Here is a 25,286-nt window from a genome sequence, read left to right as displayed (position 1 = left end):
CCTTCTTTTCTTGTCGGCTTGGAGACCCCCAAAACAAACACAGATAAGAATACATAAGATAAGAATAGAATTAAACTTAACGTTAGTTTTGCTATTATTATATAGGCATGGGTCATATTAGATAATTAGTAAGAGTTTAGTCATCTCCTTTCATATCCTTGCAAAGTCCAGCCAGAGTACATTATTGTGATTTATGTAGTTTCTCTTGAAATGTCACCAGCCTTCATGATATATTCTAAGACTGTGTCATATGAGATGTGAGCACCATGCCCTGCATGAATAGTAAAAGCTCTTCACTGAAACCTGATCGTGAAATGTGTAAAGCTAAAGACACCTTGTACTTAATAACTTGCATGGGCAGGATCGGATGGATGCCAGCTAGTCATCTTCCTTTCTGATATCTACTCGCTGAACAGAACAGCCCATTCATTGGACCGGTGTGCATCACACGCCAGAGGGTGTGTGCCACTCAGTCCTAGTGTGCGTTCAGAGGTGTGTGTGTGTGTGTTTGCATGTGAGTAGGAGCCATTTGCTTTTGAGTGTGGGCGGGACTCTTCATAAAAGTCATAGAGTTGTAGATCACGTGCTCCCTCCATAGGTGTGTTGATCCATTCATTTGACTTTGCTCGAATTTTATTTCAGTTTATTGCAGACACTCTTCCCCCCCCTCTTTCTAGCTTCCTGCTGTACTATTTACTCTAGTGAGATTTTTTTTCCATGACAGTTTTTTCCTAAGAGAAAGAGAGAGAAGGTAGGAGGAGCCAGACTGAGAAGTGTGTGCCTTGCTCTCTCACTCTCTTTCTCGCTCTCTCTCACACTCACACACACTCCCTCTCTTCCATTCTGTCATTGCCATCTCGGCCCGAACAGAGACTGCTCATTCTCAGCCACCCTGAATGTAGGGGGGGCATTAAACTTATTAACAGAGGAATATTTATTTTCTTCACTATAACAAAAGGATCGACAAGAGCAAGGAGAAGAGACAGTAAGGAAAAATCATTACAGGGATTTCTTACCCTTATTGAATTAAGAAACACGTGCCAGCCGGTCTTGGCACTTGACTCTTTCTCACAACACAGCGTGAGGTGCTGTTCTCTTTGTTTGGCATTGTGCATTTTAGTTTCACTTGAGAGAGTTTACTGAATCAAACAACAATGGTTGCTGGAATGCTGATGCCCCTGCATGACCTGAGGGCCATCTACGAGATCCTGTTTCGAGATGGTGTCATGGTGGCTAAGAAGGATAAGAGGCCGCAGATCAAACACCCAGAAGTACAAAGTGTAAGCAACCTACAAGTAATTCGTGCCATGGGGTCTCTTAAGTCCAGGGGCTATGTAAAGGAAACATTTGCTTGGAAACATTTCTACTGGTACCTGACCAATGATGGCATTGTTTACCTGCGTGACTACCTCCACCTGCCCCCTGAAATTGTTCCTGCCACCCTGCAAAGGATTAGGAAGCCGGCCGCCACTCTGGCCATTGCTCACCGAGCTGCACGGGTCCAATCTGTAGAAGGTCCAACGTCTTATGTTCCTAAGCCGGGACGCAGGGCTGAAGCAGAAAGAAGAGAGGAACTAGCAGAGCGCCAAGGCTACCGCCATAAGATGGTGGGTTCTGGAGAAAGAGAGAATAACCCCGATAGGACCCCGAGGTTCAGGGGTCGCCCATTGGCTGGAGAACCGGCCAGAGAAAAGGCCTTATGGGAAGTGGAGGGCCAGCCTCAGGACGTTTTTAGGAAGACCAGCAGCTTCAGAAGTGAAACAGCAATGATGGAGGATAACAGGGGGAAAAGAGCCACTCACCAGGAGCTTGATGTTTACAGCAAGAATCCCATAGCATCACCACAAAAGAGGAGAGCATTGGAGGTCGAAAAAGAGAAGCCAACAAGTTCTGCTCCCGCTCAGACAGCAGCTTTGAAGCAGGATGTGTCACAGACCACTCTGACATCCTCCAAAACAGCCCTACCATTAGCTGTGGCTGCTGTTGCTCAGGCCACAGGTGCTGCAGCATCAAAGATTCCAGCTAAGCCCTCTGCTCCCAAAACAAACGAGGAAATGAAGACCAAGGACTGGCCTAATATCGCTGAGGAACAAACGTCAATCAAGCCTACTCAAATGATTACAAGCAAACCAGTTCTCACAATGCTTCCTGATTTTGATGCCAAAGAAGACAAAATGAAAATGGTGGTTGTGGATCCAGTTAAAGTTGCAAATGTGAGTGCTACAGCAGCCAATGATCAAGTAAAGCCCCAACAAGTAATGCCTGTCACTTCAACAGGCTCTGTCAAAGAAACGAAGCTTAAAGTAAATAAGGAATTGATTAAACCCACTGAGGTGAAGGCCCCTCCAGCTTCAGCTGAGTCTAAAATTATAAATGATAAAGCAGAAAAAGTTACAGATGCAGCTGCCACTCAGGAGACTGCCAAAGCCAAACCTCACAGCGCCACAAGCAAACCAAAGGGCTCCACTAATGAGGTCAAAGATTCTAAAACTGATGAAGTGTCCCTAGAAGTTACTACAGTACAGAAATCCTCAACACTTGAAGTCAAATCCACCATTACCACAGCAACTCTCGCAGCACCTTTGACCAATGCTGAAGATGCACAGCCTGTCACAGCAAAAGCTGCAGAGATGACTGCAGAAGAGAAGAAAACTAATTCAAAAGGGATTCCCCCAGTCAGAAAAGAAGCCCCTAAAGGTTCCGTGCAGGAGCGCACAGTAAAAGTACAAGATGAATCAGATACATCTCAGCCTCCTCAAAATGCTGTCACCACAGAGGTGCTTAAAGAAACCAAACAAGCGGTCGAGGGAGGCTCAAAATCAAAAAGAAAGAAAAAGAAATCTCAAGCTGAGGCCTTGAAGAGTGTGGAGAGTGCTGAGGGATCACCTGGAAATAAGACTGAACTCCGACCAGTGGCTTCATCAGAGCCTTTAATTGTGTCTACCTGCTCAAAGGGAACAAAGACAAACGAGGTTAAATTACATACTGACAGAGAGAAAACAGAAGATGTCCCCAAACAAATAACAGCTTATTCAGAAGAAGCCTCACTGCCACTAGGACAGATTCCTGCAGCGCCCCTAGTGGAGGGACAAATAAAAGAGAAGTCTGAGGAAAGCAATGCCGGAAAGATTGCACAGGGACCATTATCCCCTAAGGGCGAGTCAAATGTTACGTCGCCCCATATGGAGCCAGTGAAATCTGAGGAAATAACTGTGACCAAAGTGGAAACAGTGACAGTGCAGAAAATAAGTGGAGTGGAGCTCGTGCAAGCAAGCCCTAAATCTGAGCAGGGAAACCCTGCCCCACTGTCAGAACCTCAGAAACCCACAATTGAGGCTAAATCCGCCATAAATACAGAGAAAGCTACACAGGAACCTTTAAAGGGAAAGAAGAAGGGAAAAGGTAGAAAGCAGCCTAAAGAACCAGAGTTAGAGGATATAAACACAAATCCTGTCCCTTTGCCTGAAGCAGAAACATTGCCATCAACTGACACTACACCCCTGCATGAAGCTGCAGTTAAAGACAGCCCTGACATGGCCTCCGGACTGACAGAAACTAATGTTTCTTTAAAGATGACTCTTGAAAGAATGTGCAGTGAGGAAGTCAGGCAGGCAGCAGCTGTGCTCTCTGAGGCCCCAGCAGACAAAAGGGAGGTGGAGCCAGCCCTGCTCTTTGCAGAAAAAATCAAGCGGGAGGCTCCAAAACCAGAAACATCCTCCAGTGTGAGGGAAGCACCCACAGCCGGAGAATTAGCGTCAGCAGCAAGAGCGCTAACAGCAGAGCCAGCTGCAGCTCAGGCACAGGCCAGCCCACTCTTCGAGCAAGAGGAGCCTCCCACAGTTGCACAACATTCGGCCGCTCGGGCAGCAGAGTGCAGCACAGAGGAAAGGCTCTCTGTTTCTGAGGCCCTAACGCAGGAGGGAGAGAAGAAGAGGGACTTGATAGAGGACACACCCTCTGCCACCGCCACGCCCGTGACCCGTCCTGACCAGCCTCACCAGCGGGACACCTGCAAGTTTGAAACATCTGACATAGACGAGGCCACCATGAAGAGGAAAATAGTAGTAGTGGAGGAGATTGTTGAAGTAAAGCAGCTCCTTAGTCCGGAGGCAGCTGGACAGCAGTCACCACCTCCACCTGTGGAGTCTGAGGAGGAAGGCGAGGAGCTGGACCTGGATGTTCTGCAAGAAATTGCTATAGAGCGGGCAGTCTTTGCACAGGTGGCAATGGGCAAGGGGCGAGGAGCCTCACCAGAGGTAGACTGGGACCACTCACTGGGGGAGCCAGAGGAGAAGACATGGCCTAACTTCATGGAAGGTTTGTTTGAATGCGTGCCAGCTTACCTACTTCTAATGTCTCTGTGATGCAATCACTCTTGAGTCTAGATTCCCACCTTTCTTCAAAGCATTTGAGGTTTTAGGGTGCACTGTTGGTGCTCTGCACTTATGTACCTTGAATAGCATTACCATTCTGTAATTGTCTTTGACTTCCCATTCAAAGTATTATTTGGGGTGTTGTGATTACAGTTTATGGCTTAAAGTTACATGTTACCAAGCCCAGAGTCTATTTTGTGATGTGGTGCAGAGGGAGCCTCTTTTAGGAACAGTTTCAGTGAGAGGGTGAGGAGACCTTTGAGATGTGGCTGTGATTGAATTAGCTTTGTGTTAGAAGAGATAAAGTGTCTGACACAGTGCTTGCCCCTTGTTGTCCTCCTGCTGTCAGATTTCACAGGCTCCTGTGTTTTTTGCTGTGGTAAACACTCAAAAAATAATTTACTGCTATTCTTTCAAGTTTCCACATGCATCAGCAGCAGTTTTTATTTTTAACAAACAATTCAAATGACAAGAAAAATTCCCACATTTCCAGGGTGGGGAATTGTGATTGAATTGTGTAATCAATTATACTCACTGTTGTGAGTGGTAACAGTTATCTCTGGAGCTATCTGAGTGTTTGCCAGCAGGATTAGTGAGATCTGCAGCCATTCCAACTAGGTGGGGCTGTTTTAGTGAGATCCAGCCTCGCCTGTTCCCTGCAGAGACGGCTAACCGTGAGTTAAAGCCAGAAAAAGAGAGGTGTGGTCCTTTTGGGAGTATTAGTCTTTAGTAGTCTCTTTGCTCTAGTCAGGCTGTGTTCTTGGCTCTGGTTTGTGTTCTAGGGTTGTTTTTTCTTTGGAGAGATATGCATGCCCTTTGCATTCCATTATGCAAAGGGCATTAACACGGGAGTTATGTGGGTAAAGTCAACACAGTACTGTGCGCCATCCTCCTTTGCTGGTTTAGAGAAATAAAAGTGGCACATGATGCTGCGGTTAGCTTTTGTTGAAGTGAAACTCATATGGCTCATGTTAAATCCTGATGATGCTGAGGCACATTCATGTGACTCCAGAGTTTTGGATATGATATGTAACGTCTCATAACTTCCACGAGCGAAGCAAGTTGTTGCTGAAACCACCATGTAAAATGTTATATCTCCGGGTGTGCAAGACAGACTTTTTTCGGGCGTTGTCTGTTGAGGGTGTGAACAGCATGCAGATAGTCAGAAAGTTGGAATAAATTGCTCACAGATCCATGGGTGTGTTTGTTTGGATCCACACGTGACTGACGTTCTGGATTCAATTAGAAGCCTGGCTCCTTGAGCCAGTCTGTGTTACTCATCAGGAAAATAAGTTCGATTAAAAACTTCATGACAGCTGTACACAAACACAGTCATTTATAGAGCTCATTATAAGCAGAACTCTGCTTCTCTGCAGTGCATTTTGGTATCTAGAAGAAACCTGAATTGTAGATGAAGAGCTGATCATTGCCATGGTGAACTATCGCAAAGATTTTAATTTGACTTTTACTACGGAGGTCTTTCTGATCTGTGACGTTTTCACACATCAGACACAGCAGCACACTGCTGACATCTGCTGTCCATTAACAACCATATTCATCTGTCACATAGACCTAATGCTGCAACTCCACTGCAGAAGTCTTTGAAAGGAGCTCAGATTTGTTATCATGTAATAAAAAAGCCACTTTTTTTTCTTTTTTGCTTTTAATTTGACCTCATATGGATTGTTAGAGCAGTGGTTTCCAGAAATACTGATTCTACTACCTTTATTCCTAGAGTGTAGTATTCTTGGTATGTTGCTTTATTAAGTGGCAGTCGGTAGACAAAGCTCATCACTGGATATTTTTGCAGTTAAGTATGCATACTTTTGTGCTCCTCCAGTTTCTGTTACAAGCTTACTTTGCATCAGTAATGCGGAAACTAGGAAGGAGGAACGTACTGAATGAAATGTGACTTATGCCACAAAAATGTTGCTTTCAAAGCAGCGACTATAAGCTGGTTTGAATTTCAGAGTAACAGTTTTCATCAAATGTGGCCTTCCGGATGCACTTAAACTAAATCTGAGTAGTAAGCACTTTTGTGTGGACTGTACACACTGTTTAAACTCGGCGCGGACATGGCACCAGGCACAATTTGAGTAAATCACATCACAGACGTGCCGCTGAGGGTCTTCCATGTTTTCATCTTTGAAATGGTGCCCGGTGCATACTTGTGTGATTGGATAAATGAACAGCTACAGTGAACTTCAGCTCTGTGTCTCTCATTATGGTGCCACTTCATTTTAATGTCGTGACTCACCCCGGGCGATTTGCAAATTTTGGAGTTGATTCATGTGCGTGACCTCTCTGTTGAAAGAAAAAAAAAAAAATTAGGGAAAAAGTGAGAGACAAACTCTTGGCGTCTGTCAGCAGACTGTGTTGCAAACTGGCAACTTAATCTCCTGCTGCCGCTTTTGCCGCTTGGCCCACGGTGCTGTTTTGCTCAAAACAAAGTAAATGACCTTAGCTGTTGCATGTCTCTAACTGCTGACTCTGCCTGTGAAACCCCTTCTGATATTTAGTTCGGAGTCTCAGAAGATATTGGAGTACACTTCAAAATTTATGACACCTGCAGACCAAACAGACATTTTGATCATTAAGGGATGTTGAAATGAAACCTGAGATGATTTCTTCTTGGCTTAAGTGCAAATTTTTGGAAAAATGATGGCACAAATATAGAACAGGAGTCACAAAAGGTGAATATTTATGAGGCCTATTTGAAAAGTGAAACAGAATCCCATTCCAGCAGCTGTTTGTGCATTCAAATTGCTACTTTGAATTGCCGCATTTACGTGCGCAGAGTGCTTGATATCAGATTAAATGGTATGCTATAGCAGGAGCTGGAGAGTGATGCAGGATCGAGGATCTCTTGTGGCAGTGTAATGGTTAACTCACAATAGGCCAAACTTTGGAAACAGGATTGATAACATGTGGAATATATTGAGGGTTTGGCCAAACTGGTTATGACGTTAGTCATTTCCCAGGGTGCATGTTAGACCTTATTAGAAGACCAAACTAATGTGACTACAGTTGAGTGAGAGGGATGCGAGTTTGGCCTTCATTTTAAAGTTCATAAAACCCTAATTTTATCCAGTATTTTCTCACCAGCTTAGTGAGTAGAGGAGGAGCATTCTTGTTTACAAGAATGAATATCTGCACTACACAGTGTGGTTGAAGAGTAAGGCTACTGGTATTTTCCCCAGGGACATAAGCTTAGAATACCTTTCAGCCATGTGTCCTGACATGATTCATGTGTGTGTAGAAAGCCTGTTGAGTTCAGGAGTTTGGGATTGCTGCGCATAAAGTTGTTGATGAAGGATTTCCTGCAATCCTGTCTAATTCTGCTCAATGGTTTCTCAGTACAGCTGCTTTCATTTCACTATAGAACATCCATACATAATGTCAGCATTTCACAACAGAATGCAGTCCTCACTCTGCTCTCCAGACAGGTTTGCTTTTAGCAGTGTAGAGAAGTGGAGCCAGTCGTCAGCACTACAATTGCCCAAGCCAAATGCATATATTAGAACTTACTATATTTAGAGAATATCGTGCATTGATATGATCCCGCAGCAATAAGGGGATGAACACTGAGGTCACCAGCCTTGCTCTCTAGAGCATCCATCACTAAACTGTGTTTTACTGAATAAGATCCAGTTTAATCCATCTCATCTACTGCCAGACTTTCCAGCCGCAGTATTTCTGTGTGTTTAAATTCAGCTTGTATTCGGTTGTATCAGTGTGTCACACTTTCCTGTGGTTTAATTGGGATGAGTACTTTACTTACTACTCAAATGATTTGATTATGTTAAGCCTAAGAGAGCTCTGACATGTGATGTGTTTTCTGGGTGAGAGGTGTGACCTAAACAGTTCCCACCATCATCCTCGAAGAGAGAGAGAAAGAGAGAGAAAGAGAGGGAGGGGAGGGGGGATGGAAGGGCTTGCTTGTGGAGGGTGTCTCTAAAGGACGAGAACAGCCAAGTGTCCCGCCAGAGCGCTTCCATCAGTTTCTAAGTGTGAGCACTGTGTGATCATCTGGCTCTAGTGGATATTTATAACCCCCAGTCAGCTCCAGCCCTCTTTCTCCCCCCTGGCAGCCCTCAGAACCCCTCACCCCTGCCCCCTTCCCCAGGCTTGGTGTGTCATCCCTCCTCCCCTGGCCAAAGGAGAGCAGGCTGACGGATTCAAGCAGCAGGCACAGCCTGTCAAAATTCAAGACCAGGGAGAAACAAGGCAGTCGGGGCAAACAAGCACGCGGCTCTCTTGTCCTCCTCATTCTCCCTCTGTCCAGCTTGTTGTTTTTTTCTTCACCCTTGTCCTCCTCTTCTTTCCACATACCTTCTTTTAGATGAAGATCATACCTGGTAGGTCACACAATTGAAGTTTCTGTGTTGTGTCTTTGTGTCTAACTGTGCTTGTCTTCCTGGCTGATGACTGTTGTTGGGATTTTGGCAAAGGCAGTGGGTAATGTCTTGTTGTTGTGCGTACACACTCACTCTAACAGGACATAGGCACACACATTCCCATCACAAACAGCTACTGCGGCATGGATTGCCTTTCATAGTTGTTCACAGTGTGACTGAGCTGTTGTGAGGAAATTCTTGGCTGCCTTCTGTATTTTCATTTATTTGATGGTATGTAAGTGAAGGAGGGTGAGGGTGAGAATTTGGGAGGAGGGGGGTTGCAGTACCCCCACCCCTGCTATTACCTCTTGTGACATCTGATGGAAGTCAACAATCAGCAGCGGCTCATACAGCGTGTTTAAATGTGCCCTTGTGTGTGTCAGATAGTTGTGGGTCTCTCCTGGCTATTTCACATTGCTGTAAAACTAGCTCTGTGTAATTCATTTAATTTACATTTTTTTCATCCACCCATTTAGCATTGCGCCATGTTTTGTTTTGCAATAATTCTCTAAATCCTCTTCAGTTAAATTAGAATTACATTTTGAAAGAAATCCACAAAATTAAAAAGATAACTTCTGCCTTTTTTGAGTGTTTAAACAAGTCCACCTGTTCCAAAGTCTCCATATTCATGGACACCTGTTGGCATCCAGCACAATACCAACGCATTTTGTTAAGAAATGTCAGCAGGTGGCAGCTAAAGTCCTGGATTTGTACTACTGTTTATATCACCATGTCACCTGTTGAGTTGTTTTTTTTAGGTCCTGCCATACAACAAATTGAATTGTCATCATGTGCTGTTTCAGTCTTTTTTAAGTCATAAAACTTTTGAAGGATGCTGTAATCATAACAAAATCCTTTTTCCTAATAAACAAAAAAAATCCTGATGATATAATGATTATAATCACTGAGGTGATTTTAAGTTCTGAAAACATCTTTTTTTGGGGGTGGGGGGCAGAGAGACCCTGCAGTTTCAAATGTCCCTGCCACGCCTCTGCCATCCCTCCCCCTCCTAATGAAGGCCCACCTGTCACGAGGCTTGTTTCTTCACACCCTTTACGTTATCTCTGTCCAGACTAATGCTGGAAAGCCACCCATGACCCACTCTTCCCAGGCTGCTCATTTTGGGGCATTTAGTAACCATAACTGTGGCAGGATGTAAGGTATTGAAGCTCTTTCAAAGTTTACACAAAAAAGCAGTGAGATACTAAAGTTTCAGGGTAAAGCAGCTAGATATCAGAAAATATATTCGCCTCATCTCTTCCTCTCTGTGTCTGACAAGAGATTACTAGAGATATTTTCTGTTGCATTGGTGATACTGATCTGAAGAGGTCACATTACTAACCCTAAAACTCTCTTCTGCGCAGCTTCACATTTAGCATGTTTACTGTCTGTATAGGTCATGTGGAACCTTGAAAATTTGTCAGTTGTGACAGGTCAAAGGTGCCACCAGGCCATAATGTGCCAGTTTTACACCGCCATATTTCCCAGACAGCATGAAAAGCCTGTTGCAGGTTCTTGAGACACGTAGGTCTGACCGGTCACACAACATAGATGCGTACTGGCCCTTTCTCCACCTAGCTGAACTTCCACAGAAGCTCTTTTGCTGCACGGTATTGTAGCTGAGCAGTGTTTTGGTAATTCAGTTGCTGGTAAGGCCCCTCCCAAACCTGTTGGGCCATGTTTGCTTTCAGATCAATATGTCTCTGTCTGTTTTTGAGTGTGGATGTGTGTTCTTGCCGAAGGTTGTTCCTGTATTTCTTTAAAAAAGTCCGGTAGTGGTTCAGTACACCTGCTTGGTTTGAGGCACTGCCAATTTCCAAACCAGCCGGTAGCTTTTGAAACCCTAGCAGTGTTACAAAAGAGATGCTGCATCCATGAGTCAACACTTTGATGACTTTTTCTTTGGTTTATCCTGGATAAATGTAGCTTTTGTGTGCACAGAACAGCTAACAGATAATACAGTCCTACACTAAATAATATCTTGTTTGATCCAATGCCTTTACACGAGTCGTTGTTGACACGATACCCCAAAAGTACTCAATTGCTTAAATTTTAAGACATGCTTGTGCAAGTCTGGTTATTGATCAGTCCAAACCCTGTTCGAAACCCAGGTTTCTAAGATGTCTAAGGTGTCACTAGTAGTCCTGAGTGATTTCCAAAGTGTCTGTAGTTTAGCTGCCATGGCTCATCGTTGTTATCATGATAAAGTTTAAAGTTAGAGAGCGTGGTATCTTGCTCTTGCTCATGGGAAGTGTTAATGTTATCAGTCTAAGATAGGAGTAAAAGGAAAGCGCTTGTTGTGAGACAACTCGAAAAAGAAAGCTGGCCGAGATGCTTTCATGCAGGGCGTAAAGCAAACGTTAACTTCATTTCCCATGGCTAAAATGGCATTAGGCAACACTAAAGAATGCATTGACCTACACAACACTACGCAAAATGTAATATTCTTCAAAGTTGACTCACTACTCTAAGGACACGAAGACGAATATTTGATGCCCAGTTGCTTTGGCTGTAGTTTCGTGTTATGTGCCCTGACATTTACTCTATGATGTCCTTTTGGATAATGTTTTATTGTCTTTGATACTGAAGCATTAATGCAGCTGCTCTTCCTGCTGATCTGTCCCCTTCGGTCTAGACCCATCGGGGGGCTTTTTTTTTTCTTAGCTGTCCTATTTTTCACTGGCACCCATTCTTCATGATGACAGCTCTGTCCTCTATCCACTCACTAGCTCAATGGCTCGAGCTATCACTTATACAGGAGTGAGAGCAGACACCACACGGTCTGACCACTTGTGATTTAGCTTCTGGTCTTATGCTATTGACCGTGATAGGCTGCATGTGCAGATATGGAAACGCTGATGCTGGCATTTTACTCCATCGATGACCAGTATGGAGAAAGATCGTGAGAAGGGTGGGGGCGGGGGGAAAAATGCTGTGAGTCACACACAAGGTGCCTCACTCTGCATTCTCCTCCTGAGCTTTGACCTTTCATCTCTGTTTGTCTGCCCTCACACAGACAATCAAAATCAGGATGAATATATTTTATGGTGCAACAGAACCCAGATCTGTCGCACTATTTACATTGGCTGATGGCTGTTTTGGAACCAGACTGTTAATTTGCTTAAACTGCTTTGCATAAATGATCGGTTGAGAATTTTCAGGCGTAACATGTAGCTGCTGTAGCTATGGAAAGCTCTTGCTCCAGCACTCTTCTGCAGTCGCCCAGAAGGTGTCAGCGTTTTTACAGAACGCTGTGAAGTGTAACATCCGGTTTGACACGCTAAGCGCATGGATGACATTCAATCGCCAAGCAAATGCTCGTTTAGAGCTACATGTGGGGCCCTCTCATAGCTGTGTGGGCTGTGATGGTTGACTTCTGGTTATGGCTTTGGCTTGGTTCATGGAAAAGCCAGCATTCTTCCTGGAAACAGGCAGGAGTTTTATTCTGGAGCAATCCAATTACTACTTACAATACAGTACAGCAGTGTGTGTGGGTTTGTATGTGTCTGTTTTTTCCAGGGCTCGTGAGTATATAAAAAAAAAAAGTCTAAATGGCCTCCACCATTGTGGTTGGTGCTGGTAAACCAGTGGGCATGAGTCATAAATTAAACAGTACACTTTTTCCTTAGGGGCTTATGGAAGCCGGTTTGGATACAGCTCTCATGTTCTCTGGGAATAATGAACAAGCTGTGATGAGACACACAGTCAGATGGAGCTCGTATAGAGCTGATTTATTTATGAGCAGCACAGGGATCATAGAAACAAATACGATTTCTATGATCTGACCCCCTCCTTAAGGCAGATTAATTATGCTTTTTTTGTCATATAGCACAGAAGCGTCACCAACATGCTATACAAATCTTTTTTTTTTTTCAAAGAAAAGTGGATAAAGGGACAGTGAAGGGAGCTAAAACAGCTTGTTTGAGATGATATATTAATTCATAGGCCCAGAATTAAGTCAACAAGTGTTATTTTGTACAGTGAGTCATATAATGCTAATTTAGTAGAGTCCAAGAATCCAGTGTGGCACTGCAAATGCTAGCTGTCAGTGTGAAGGTCTTAATGTCCCTGTCAACATTATCGTTATCTTTTTATTTGATGTCAAAACATTAAAGTTTCCTGTAAAATAAAATCAAGGAGGTCAAGTGAAAGTATCCGTATCAGCGTCCAGTGTGATAAGATCCTGGCACACAGGTAGTCCTGGGTCAGAGATCAGTGATCTGCACTTTCCCTTCAACATTTTACTGCGCTTTGTCCCGTCCTAAATATCCAGATCCTAAAGTAAACCGGTAATGGGTAGGGGCATATTCACTGTATTTACTTTCAGGATTATGTGCCTTAGGATTTGTTAAGCTTGAAGATTTTCAGACAGCACTGGGGACTAATCTGAATAAATACATTGTATTCTGGCAAGATGCAGGCTATTGAAACTCAGCTTTTGCAAGGTGAAAAAAGCAGTGAGAGACGAAAGTTTCAGGTTAAAGCAGTTGGACTAAATACTAATCATAACACAACAGAAGTCTAGTCTGCTATCTTGGATTAGCATTAAAGATGCAGTGAAGCCTCATAATAGTCTCACAAACCGACGTGCCTGCAGGTGCACAAACACCTCTTTTTTAAATGCTTGTACAAACTGTAAACTGACTCTAGACGAGTGACAGTCTGATAAATGGATGGCTGTAGGGCAACAAAGCGCTTTTGCTTCCAGTTTTACATTTGTCATGGTTCTCATGGAGCAGATATGCTCAACCAAATGACTAATAAGTCAAAGGACGTCATAATTAAACTATGAAAATTATGTTGAGCTACCAGTCTGCTGTCTATTGTGTTTGTCCTTAAAAGAGCCCAGCACTGGGCTGGGCCCTGCCCCCCTCAAAGAAACGACTTTCTGTTTGAAAGTCATTCCTGTTTCCACTATTTACACCAGCTGGCACAGTTTACCTGAAACACAAAAGGCTACCTGTGTACACTTCCATTCGCATCAGCATGGCTGGGATGTGGAACTTTGAGCGAGGGAATTATCTGCATGAGATGAGCTCGCATGGAGAACGAACCAGATACCTGTACAGCAAGATGTGTTGTGCAGGTGAGTGGTGAGACTCGATTTATAGGACACGGTAGGGAGGAGTTTGGTGTGTTGTGTTTTTCATTGTGTTGAATGTTCCATGGGTGGTACAAGACAGTCCTGCTCAGAGAGACTGACGGAAGGTTGGGGGTAAACTACATTTATAGTTTATGGAATTACTTTCACATAAAAATTTCAAGTCCAGATGCAATTAGAAGATATTTCAAAAATGGCAATTATGAACATAGTTGTATGACTTGAAACAGATCTAATTACAGACTCTTTGCAATGACATATATATATGTGTGTGTGTGTGTGTGTGTGTGTGTGTGTGTGTGTGTGTGTGTGTGTGTGTGTGTGTGTGTGTGTGTGTGTGTGTGTGTATTTATTTATTTTTTTCATATGCATCTGCCATAAAACAATACAATTAATACTTCCCACCATCACTTCTGTTATAACACTTGGAAATGCTTGTGCAACTCGTGCAACCTGTGCTCTTATCTTCTAAAAGTGTTTTGTTGTTGCTGTGTAATGTGATGTTGACCTTATCTCATTCCTCTGGCGTAACGTCTTTATCTTACTTGATTGGATTTTAGCTTTTCAAAAGTTTGAAGCCTCATTTCATTATGTGTCAAATGTTTTTGATGGGTAACATGTCAGGACAGTGCTCAGGCCATTGGAGCATGAGGACTGTTGTGCTACAAACACATGCTGTCGTAGTGTAGCTTTGCATTATCTTGCTGAAATGAAAGATTTTGTCTGGATGGCAGCTCGAATTGCTCCATAACCTATATTGTTAAGCATTAATGGTTCTTTTGCAGATGTCGCAAATGTGCACTGTTGAATCCTGACACCATGATTGATGCTGGGTTCCTATCTATACATTAATAATAACCTGGATAACCCTGGGAAGTCTATGGTTTCCCTCATTTTACCTTATTGCAGCCCAGAGAAGACATGTATGAATCTTGTTCATACATGTATTTTCTTTGTGAGACAGACTTCTAAGTTTAATTTGTGGATTCAGTTATGAACTTTATTCAGTGATGATAGTTTTCTGAAGTGTTCCTGAATCCATGGAGTAATTTGTTTGCACGAATTTAAAGTGTCTGTTTTGAATAGGGCTGCAATATTGTTTTCTGGACTTCAGAGATTTCTCTGGCACCTCTGATTTATTTCATTCTTTTCTCTGGATTGCACTCACTGGAAACTTTCTCAGGTACATGTGGCTCATCATATGCCAGAAACTGAAATGTAGAAATGGTCAAAACAACCCTCTGAAGTTCTGAGTATGTCAATGTGGAATAAAGGTGATTTAAGTGATTTCAATGTGGCATGCTTCTGAGTTGTAATGTATCTGAGTATTTTAGAAACTGCTGATCTAGTGGCATTTACAGAGAGAAGGCTGAAAAAAAGAAAATATCCAGTGAGCAGTGGTTCTCTGACCAAAAATGCCATGTTGATGCCAGAGTAGAATGGCCAGACTGCGTCAAGCTAATAGGGACGGAGCAGTGACTCAAATAACCTCTCATTATCAAGGTTATGATATGCAGTAAGATTTCTGAACACAGAATATGTCGAACCCTGAAGATGGGCCACAGCAGCAGAAGACCACACCAGCTGCCTCTCCTTCAGCTAACGGAGCCTCAATTTCTAATGTCACATTTGGATGTTAGGGTAAGAATTTGGCAGAAACAATGCAAAAGCCTGGATCCATCCTGCCTTGTTTCAGCAGCTCAGGATCATACTGGTGGTGTACTGGTGTATTTCCTTGGCACAGTTAGAGCAAATTTTAGCATCATTTAAACACCACAGCCTAGCTGAGTATTGTTGCTGACCATGTCCATCCCTCTATGGGCGATCGTGGCTCAAGAGTTGGCAGTTCGTCTTGTAATCAGTTGCCGGTTCGAGCCCCGGCTCCGACAGTCTCGGTCATTGTGTCCTTGGGCAAGACACTTCACCCGTTGCCTACTGGTGTTGGTCAGAGGGCCCGGTGGCGCCAGTGTCCGGCAGCCTCACCTCCGTCAGTGTGCCCCAGGGCAGCTGTGGCTACAATGTAGCTTGCCATCACCAGTGTGTGAATGGGTGGATGACTGAATGTAGTGTAAAGCAGGTGGGTGTGGTTGTACTCTGGTGCCATCTAGTGGTCAGAATATTTCACTACCTTCAGCCAGTGGAGGACCAAAGTGTCATGTGAGGCGAGGGTGGCGTTTTCCTTTCGTCAAATAGTCAGTTATGGGAAACCCCTCTGTCTCTGCCTAAAAACACACCCATGAGTGAGACTCAGTAATAGTTACCACTGAGAAACACAGTGCTGTATATTTGTGGATGTTGTCATAGAAGCGTCTCTCAAGTTCCCTTTTTTTTTCTCTCCACATTTTCAAAAAAGTGTTGAGGGTGATTTAGCAGATGGAAATACCACATGTGATACTGACTGTTTTTCTTTTTTAATTCCTAAAAATAATTTCAGCCGATTAGTACTTAAAAAAAATCTTTTATTTTCTTGACAATCATCAAATGTTTTTTTGATTTACACTCAGTTACATTTTTTATATGATTGCCAAGAATTTAAATAGTTCCATTTACACTATCTTGTGTTATTTAACTTTTATTTATCTGATTTATCTGAAACATTTTCAGGTACTTTTGTTAATGTGTACATTGTCAGCCAAATGACTGCATTGTGACCTGCAGGGGGAGACACATGCTGCTTTTAAACGTTAGCCGCCGCGTGCCAGTCAGTCAACTAAGTTACATCTCAGTCACCAGAATTGCACATTAACAAGTAACATGACCCCAGATGCGGTGCTTTCCACAGACTCCTGCAAAGCTCAGGACCGAGCTATTTTAAACCTCAGCTGCCGTGGCTAATCTGAAGGCCTGTTGAGTCTGAGTTAAATTGGGTTTGGAGTTTCATCACTAGAGCTGGTTCTGACAACATCATCCAAAGTCTGCTGTCAGGCTGATGATGGCTGGCAGTGATAACTGTACGGTGTGTCACAGCACAGCTATGACTAACTGTGATTAGAATGGGTCTTACTTGTGTAATGTAGCTTTTTAAAATTACATTGCCAATCATTAACTTCTGCATAACATCTGTTTATATCTGAATAAAGATGTAAAGTGTAAAAATGTAAAAACATATACAGATATCTCTGGTCATAGTTTTCAGTTTTCACTTAATAGAACAGGATTAGAAATACAGCATTTATCACACTTAGGGGCCAATTTAACCACTGGATTTGATAGCATAAAGTTAGTGCTCTCATAAGTTTTCCATGACTTTAAAATTGCCAGATAGTTTGTGTTATGTCTTTTTTTTCTTTTTATTTCAACTGAATGTTTACAGGAGTTCATCCAGGTAACATTAAACAGGTTTAAGGTGTGTTTGCTTTGGTGTGCTGCTTGCCTAAATGTTTGAGTCATGTACTCAGTATGCAGCTTGGATAATACAGCTTGTGATCTGTGTGAATCAGAACCTTCTGAAGGATGGTCATGCCACTGATGACTTTTGTATGTATCCGAACCGTATCAGAAATATGAGATAGCGTTTGCTGTGATTCAGCCATGGGGTTAAAAACAACGATGAGAAACATGGGAGAGAGAGATAGAGAGGCATGTAACCTGAACTGTTGGCGCAAACCTTGTTTCGCAGCTTTTTCATCCTCTGCAAAGAAAGGTGTTGTGCGTCCTCCCTCTGTCTAAACCCTTATTTTTCCCTGCGCTTCAGCACTTAGAAAAGACCATAATGACACATTCCTAGAATTCCTTTGTCCTCTAATTTGTTTTGCTTTGTTGCTCCATAGTGCTTAAATGAAGGTTGTTGTAGTTTTAAGTGGTGGAAGGCTTAGCGGTGTCACAGGGATCAGCTAAAAGCACATAAATCCAGTGTGATGGTCCTGTTTCAGTTTTCACAGCAAGAAGGTCCTGGGTTTGAATTCACCATCTGGCGAGGCTACATCTATATATGTGAAAATACAGATTTCTTTTTATTAATTTCAGTTCACTTTCATATATCAAGGCACTTATATTGTAAAACAAGGAGCCTTCAACATTATAAATCAAAACTCCAGCTATGTAACAACCTGGTACCATTGGGGAGGAAAAACAGGCATAGAGAGAGGATAGCAAACAGGGCAAAACTAAAATGACACAACCATTAATTAAAAGACACAAAGTTAGCGTTTCAGGACCACTAGCACACAGAACTGCCTAACCCCATTATATTGGTTGTCACATGTGTTTATGATAATTATACCAAACCATTTCCACGATGATACAGTATATTAGTGGTAAAAGGAGTAAGGGTCAAAAGCCATGCTAGTGGTGCTTTCTGCTATATCAGCATGCACAATAATAAATAATGCTAAATTTAATTCGTAAAGCACTTTTTAACACATGGTTAGAAAGACCATAGCAGAAAAATATAAAACAATGCACAAAATTCTAATTAAAATCAATAACAAAAATACATTTTAATCAAAATTTAACATTTGCATTTGCATTAGCATGCTAACATGCAGGTCGTGGACAGACCATGCAGGCATGATATGTACCATGTTCCCAAATTTAGTTTAGCTTATTTGTGTCTGATTTTTGTATATACAAAAGACAGCCTAAGCCTCATCTTAATGGCAGAGAATAGCAGATACTGTACTATATTGCTAGTAGTCATGCTAACAGCAACACTGCATCCGGGACTACTATGACCACTGCCCTTATCAAGTCCATCATCAAACTTGTCATCAAAAAAAAAGCAACTCTCTATATTTTCACCACACTTTCTCCGTTCTTATAAAAAACCCAAGTGTTCCATCTGGTTTTTGATGAAGCCAGATGAAGGAGCAGTGTAATAAGCATGTTGAGACGTTAATGATATGCCTCCTTTTTAGAGGAAAGATCTAAGGACTAAGATGTTCCACATTTTCGCCCATTTTCCTTTGGGTCTCCTTTGCTATAGTGTTTCCAGTGAGAGTAAATGGTAAAATGGCCTGTATTTATATAGCGCTTTACTAGTCCCTAAGGACCCCAAAGTGCTTTACATATCCAGTCATCCACCCATTCACTCACACATTCACACACTGGTGATGGCAAGCTACATTGTAGCCACAGCCACCCTGGGGCGCACTGACAGAAATGCAGGTCAAGTAGGTGCTTGTATGCTTTTGCCCGCCAGATCGTCACTGATATCTGTTACCATCTACCGTTTCCTCTGCATCTCAGATCAACTGTAAATCAATTTCTTTTCTAACTTGTGTTAGGAGATGAAAAACACCTTTTTCCATCCATTTCAAAATCATATCCTTTGAGTATTTTCACAGCACGTTCTGCCTTTGATAGGATTCCTTTCCTGTTTCAGATTTAATTACCTGCCCACATACCGCACCTTAGTTCTGCAGCTTGCCTAGACAATGTAGAAACTAGAAAGGTGTGTCTCCAAATTTGCTAGCAGGGCTCAAATGAGTCAGGCATCGCTTGCACACACACACCTCCAAACAAGCACACTCACACTGACACATTAAGTGCCTGCATGTCCACACAGGCCATGCTGACTACACTGAAGAAAAAATATGTACTTTCAGATGCCTGATAAAGTGATGTCAGCCATGGTGGGGCAAATGGGATATATAACCAACCTTAGGCTGAAGGGGGGCAGGATTTAGACACACCCTGGCCTCTAGCTTAGCTGTCAGCACATAGTACAGCAACTCTATAGGGGACTGTTATGAAAGCAGGGTCTAAAGTTTTCTGATCAACTGATAATTGTGGAACTTTAGACACAGAGCTGGAACTCTGTGAAACTACATACTGATAGTATGTTACTTTTAAAGTAATCAATAATGAAACCATCCTCTTAATAAGTAAGACATGATCAAGTAAATATGACATTGCTTATGTTAATAGGCCCACTCATTTTGCTGCTTCAGTCTTACCTCATAGTTTCTAACGCTACAGTATTACTGTGTTGTTTTGCTAACTGTACTGCGTCTTCTGTGGCGCTATCATTAGGGTGTATTCTAATAATTGCTTTCCAGTTATTGCCACAGGGCGATAAAGCAGAGTGACATTAGTGGAACTTGGAGTAAAAAAATGTCAAAGAGAATTCATTTTTACCTGTGACTTCTTTTTCTATTTTTTTCTTAAAAAAAGAGGGATGTTTTCGCTCGCTTTATGAAATTTGCTGTTCAAAAAAACCTCTTGTTGCCTGGCAAAATCATTTAGTTTATACAGCAGGAATTAATGCATCTTTTGTTCCCTTAAATACAGCAGGAAATGTGTAGTGAAGCTGAGAAAAGGAGGTTACTTTGGCTAAGTACCCCCCCCCCCCCCCCAACACACACACACACACACACACACACACACACACACACACACACACACAAAAAAAACCCTTTTTGATTCCTGAAATAGAATTGAAAAGACAGACGTGTTGTTTGATTAGAAGTGTGAAATACAACACTTGACAGCACTTCATGCTCTACATGGAGACTTAAATAAACAAAAGCATGTATTTTTCCGTCACCAGTAGTGAAAAAGAAAATAATTACACGCACAGGCACATTCAAACATGGAGTCATAATCTCTCAGTAAATCTGAGATGTTTAGGGCGTGGTTTATGAGAGCATTTCTCAAAACTATTTCATCCCTCATCTCTACTGTTTTTACATCACAGTGACTGACAGCATGAATCATAAATAATGATTAACCGGAGATGTGTGTACAATACTCAGAAAATTCTCTTTTACTTTTTAGGCTCTTGTTGGACATTTTAGTCATTTAAATGACATTTAATTCACTCTTAAGCATAAAAGGTCATGAGCATCAGTTTTTATGGCTCTTTATTGCGTCCTCTTACTCAGCTGGTGTGTGTGCATGTGCGTGTGTCTTTTCTTGCGCAAGTTGGGTGAATAAGTAATAGTACATGCAGGTTGCCACACCTCGCCTCTCCTACTTCTTCTTCTTTTTCTGCCTCACATTGCAAGAGGTAGGCGTGTGTTTAGAGCCCCACCCACAAACCTTACTAGTGTGTAGAGTGTCCTCTACACACTAGGGCCACCGCTAATGCACAGTTGCACATCACACATAAGGACAGGCCCAGACGTCATAGCCCACAGGCACCATTCGCGGGAACAGAGTGAGCAGCAGAAAAAGAGGAAAAAAGGGAGTGAAAAAAAAACCACATAGGGAGGAAAGAGAAGGGCAGAGCCGAACCCAGTGAGGGAGCGAGGAGGTTAAGAGAGGAAAAGAAGAAGAAGAGAAAAAAAGAAGAGATTGTGGCCACAGGACTGCCTACTCTGGGACCAACTGTAGCGCTGGAGGGATAGATACAAGTAAAAAGCAAAAGATCCTGTCAAAGGGGAAGATCACCACGGATATTTTATCATTTAGGAATATTATTTTGTGCCCTGACAAACGGCGACAATGACCTCTCAGCAGCAGAGGTACAGGAATTTCTCCTCTGACAGCTTTGGCAGGGAGAGGGTGCCTTCAGATGACGGCTACTACCAAGGGATGCTGAAGGCCACAGACGGCAGGAAAGGTACCAGTATGGTGGCACTTAGTGTAAAATAGCTGAATTGCAAGTCTTGATCTGTTTGTTCCCACATGTGTGAGGAGCCTCTGGGCACAAATTAAGTGTTTTTTTTTCCAGGAAGGGGTGAGATGTGTAGTTAATTTCCCAAACTGGGCAGAGTTCCCGTTGCAGACGTTTTGTCTGCGAGAGCTTGAAAAGCTTTGTGTGAAACTTTTTTTTTTTTTTTAAACGTTGCGTGCATGCCAGATGATAATCTTTTTATTTTGCTGCTTATTGTTTGCTTTTATTGTAGTGGCAGGCGTGCATCATGTGCTGCATATTATTCCACATCCAGTGGCAGTTAGTCAGGCTGGGCTGTGCTGTCCACTCTTTCCTTCCATCAGCAGCTTCCTCATTTCACATTGGTCAGCAGAGCCCATTCACAACTTTTGCTGTGTGGCGTGCTTGATGTGTTTTTTTTTGTTGTTTTTTGTTGGGGGGGGGTGAGTCACTCCAGCTACAGACTGTTTCTCCTCGGTTGCAGCCAAAATGAACGATGTGTCACTCCATGCATCACATTTCTTTTTCCTGTTTCTCCTTCAAATTGTTCTTTATTCCTGTGAAGATGGATATTTTTGAAAGTTTCCACAAAGTCATTTCTCAGTAAAAGCCTTGCTTCATCCTGCGCATGTCCTCATGTAAACCTACCAATTTTTACTCAAGTAAAAATATCAATTCAGTCACGTACTAATACCAAATCTTACTACATTTTATATTTATTTTCAATGACATATCAAAATAAAAGCGTTTCTTACACTATTGTTTTACCGTTTACAGTTTTACTGAGCCTTTGCAGAGTATACGCTAGTATACACTGACTATGTGTTAAAATGTATCTTAAAGTGCTATTACCTGCAAATATAAAAAGAAGATAAAATATTTTCTTCTGAAATGTAGTTAAAGCATCTTCAAGTACCGTTAATTATAGTTCAGTAAATGTAGTTTTTCCAAAGAGTGTTTTCTATTATAGTCATATGCTCTTCTGGACCATAAACTCCACCCCTCAATCAAGCATGTTTATGTGTGGTGACATGTGAAAATTTCACCTTCACCTTTACTTTCTAAAAGCACATGAAAAGAGTTGTAATTTAATTATAAAAGGTAAAACAGGGCACAGCCAATCACAGGTCAAGGTGCAACTCGTAACACTTCCTATTTATGTGGAATTTTGCATCTTTGACAGGAAGTATGAGCGTGGAGATAGTTTATGGAACTATCTCCAATGCTGGTACAGATGAAAAATACGCAGGCTTAAAGGTCTGGTGGTCTCAGTATGATGTTTCCATGGCAACTCAGTTCCATAACAGAGTTGTCCAGAAGTTGCTGGCAACTTCCTCTAAAGAGGAAAAAAAGGTAGCCTCTGGGCATCTATTTTATGTTAGCACTGAATCACTACCCTTTGCTTTTCATTGCTGGGCGTGTCAACATATATGGGTGGATGGGTCACTCCCATTAAAACTGATAAGATTTTGTGGTATGTCTGTGGGACATTCTAGCATAATCTGAAGGAATTGCTGAGTGGGTCAGTGAAGTTGGGTGGTGCACTTCCTGAACCTGTCTGAACAGTTGAGTAAACCACAACTTTTAGATCACGTGGGGTAACGTGAAAGCAAACAGACTCATCTATCTACTGCGTCCATAATAAATGATTGTAGTGGCACACCTTTTTGTGTTTGTGTAGGTGTGTATGTTTTTTTTATTTATTTTTTTTATTTAAACCTGAACTGAACAGGAATAAGAGGGAGTATGAAGGTTTGTTTTGTTAGAGGGTGAATTCCATGCCTAGGCCTTGTTCTTTCTTGTCGGATAATTGCAGACTAATAGTTATGCTATTATGTCGCACGGTTATCACGCCCAAGTATCTTCACACTTTAATAATATTTCACTTCTGCAGCCTCGATCCTTTCCTTTTTGTTTACGTCTTAAGAGCACAGCTGCCAGTGGTGTCATAGAGTGAGACATGACCTTACAAACCTGTGTTCTAGACAACAGAAGTGCATCTACAGACAGTGAATGGTCTCAAATGTTCCCTGACTCAGATGCAGGCTTGAACAGGAGCACAAGAGCCGTTTTCCACCCAGAGATGAGTTGTGTTTATTCTACAGGAGGAAAAAATAGTCTTGTCAGTCAGTCTTGGGGATTTCCTCCTTAGCATGCAGCTGGAAATACACTCAAGAAACACATTAATCGCACACCTGATGCTACTCATTTTGAAATTAGTTTTAGCTTTTCCTCGTCTTACGAGTCCGATGTTTAACTGTGCTCTTTCTGTGTTGCAGATGAACGAGACCGAGTCCAGAAAAAGACCTTCACAAAGTGGGTGAACAAGCACTTGATAAAGGTGAGGACCTATTCTGGGTTTTCTCTGTGTTGTAACTAAGGCAACATTGACGGTCAAGTTTTTGTACGCACACTCGCTCAATCCATAGCATGACTTAAGGTACAAAGACGGAGAAACATAAGTGTGGACGTCACAGAAGAGTGTCAACAAATTTCCCTTTTGTTCAAACACGTGTACGGGTGTTTTCTGTCGCAACAAGCATAGCTTTTGTCAGTGTCAAACTGCAGATGTTTGCATAGTGAGTGATTGCCCTGACCCTCATTTAACAACAGGAGGCTGTTGAATAAAGCTGTATAAATGTTGCAACTCATGTATTCTGGGATTATGTCCACGTATGATCATTACATACGTCACTCCATGCATTCTTCCATTCATCCATTTATATAACTGCTTTTACAATTCAGGGTTGCTGGAGTCTATTGCAGCTGTTATAAGGCTAGCACAGAGAAGAACATTCAGACTTATGCACCAAGCCAAGCCAACATGTGTGTTTTTGTACTGCGGTTGGAAGAATGAGTACCTGTAGAGAGCTCAGTCAGGCACAGGGGGAACCTGTCGAATCCACACAGAGCTCCAGCAGTCTGTAAGATTTGTGCCAATTTAAAGATCACAAACTCAGGTGAACAAAGAACCACATAACAGCAAAATCTTACAGCAGCTGAACGAGTGTCAGCGTGTGTTCATTGTTAACATCTCTGCAGAAACCATTACCAACACCACCACCGCGACCCTCACCCCCTCCCTTCTTGCATAAACATACATTAGCTAGACAGTTTTTTGTTTCGTGCTAACACGGCACCGCGATCGGAAGGCTTACCAGAAGTCTCATCTGTCATCAGCTGAGAGAGTGTGTAAGCCGTCCATCAGCACTCTTCAAATCTCACCTGTCTCACTCTCTATTCGCAAAATATGGCCCGAAGGCTCACGTGAACAGGTCAGGAGGCGAGTCAAGTCAAAAGGACTATAGTCCTCATTTCAGACCTCCATATTAAGGTTGACAAATTAGCCCCGTGTAACACAATACCGCTCTCCCAGAGTGCTAAAAATATTCCTGCTTGTGCCACTTTTCTTCCAGAAAACTCCAATTGGCAGCACTACATTTACAACCATTAAGTGCTCCACTCCACAGACATAAGGCCCATTCTTTCTTTTTTTTTAATGGAACAAGAAAGAGGAAACAAATGAGCACAAAGAAAGTGTTATCCTTTCCATAAATGTGCAGAGCTCGGTTTCTTTTACCACTGCATGAGAACCTAGTTCAGTTCCTCCCTCTTGTTTCTCTTAAGTGTCCACTGTGAATATTCGAGGGTGAGTCACAGACATCTGGACTCACTTAGCTCCCTCTGAAGAGGCAAATTCTGGTCTGGGCTCAGAGCCCATGGTGGGTTAGGCCAACGGTAGCACATGTGCTGCACAGACTGCTCGGTAGGGGTGGCTGTACTGGCATCAGTGCACGCCTTAAACTGAAAGGCATGCATTGATGCATGGGGAGTTTCATAAGTACTCCCATCCAGTTATTGTTACAGTTACCCGCATA

At 42.5% G+C, this 25,286-nt stretch overlaps 1 protein-coding gene across 17 annotated transcripts in view; it reads left to right on the top strand.

Moving 5' to 3' along the window:
• The window catches only part of plecb (plectin b), a 130,323-nt gene that overhangs the window by 69,309 nt on the left and 35,728 nt on the right, over window positions 1–25,286 (top strand). For 6 of the 17 annotated variants that reach the window (XM_026183396.1, XM_026183393.1, XM_026183397.1 and 3 more), the window contains one exon: window positions 23,688–23,749. In XM_026183396.1, coding sequence (XP_026039181.1) covers window positions 23,688–23,749 — 62 coding nt within the window. Of the gene's footprint in view, window positions 1–344; window positions 4,318–8,521; window positions 8,732–20,630; window positions 21,376–23,687; window positions 23,750–25,286 lie in introns of those variants that run through there. The other 11 variants (XM_026183391.1, XM_026183388.1, XM_026183390.1 and 8 more) reach the window with 7 other exon arrangements.

This window comes from Astatotilapia calliptera, chromosome 11 (assembly GCF_900246225.1).
Source record: "Astatotilapia calliptera chromosome 11, fAstCal1.2, whole genome shotgun sequence".
NCBI lineage: Eukaryota > Metazoa > Chordata > Actinopteri > Cichliformes > Cichlidae > Astatotilapia > Astatotilapia calliptera.
Note: the sequence above shows the minus strand (reverse complement) of the source record. Positions and strands in the feature narration are given on the sequence as shown.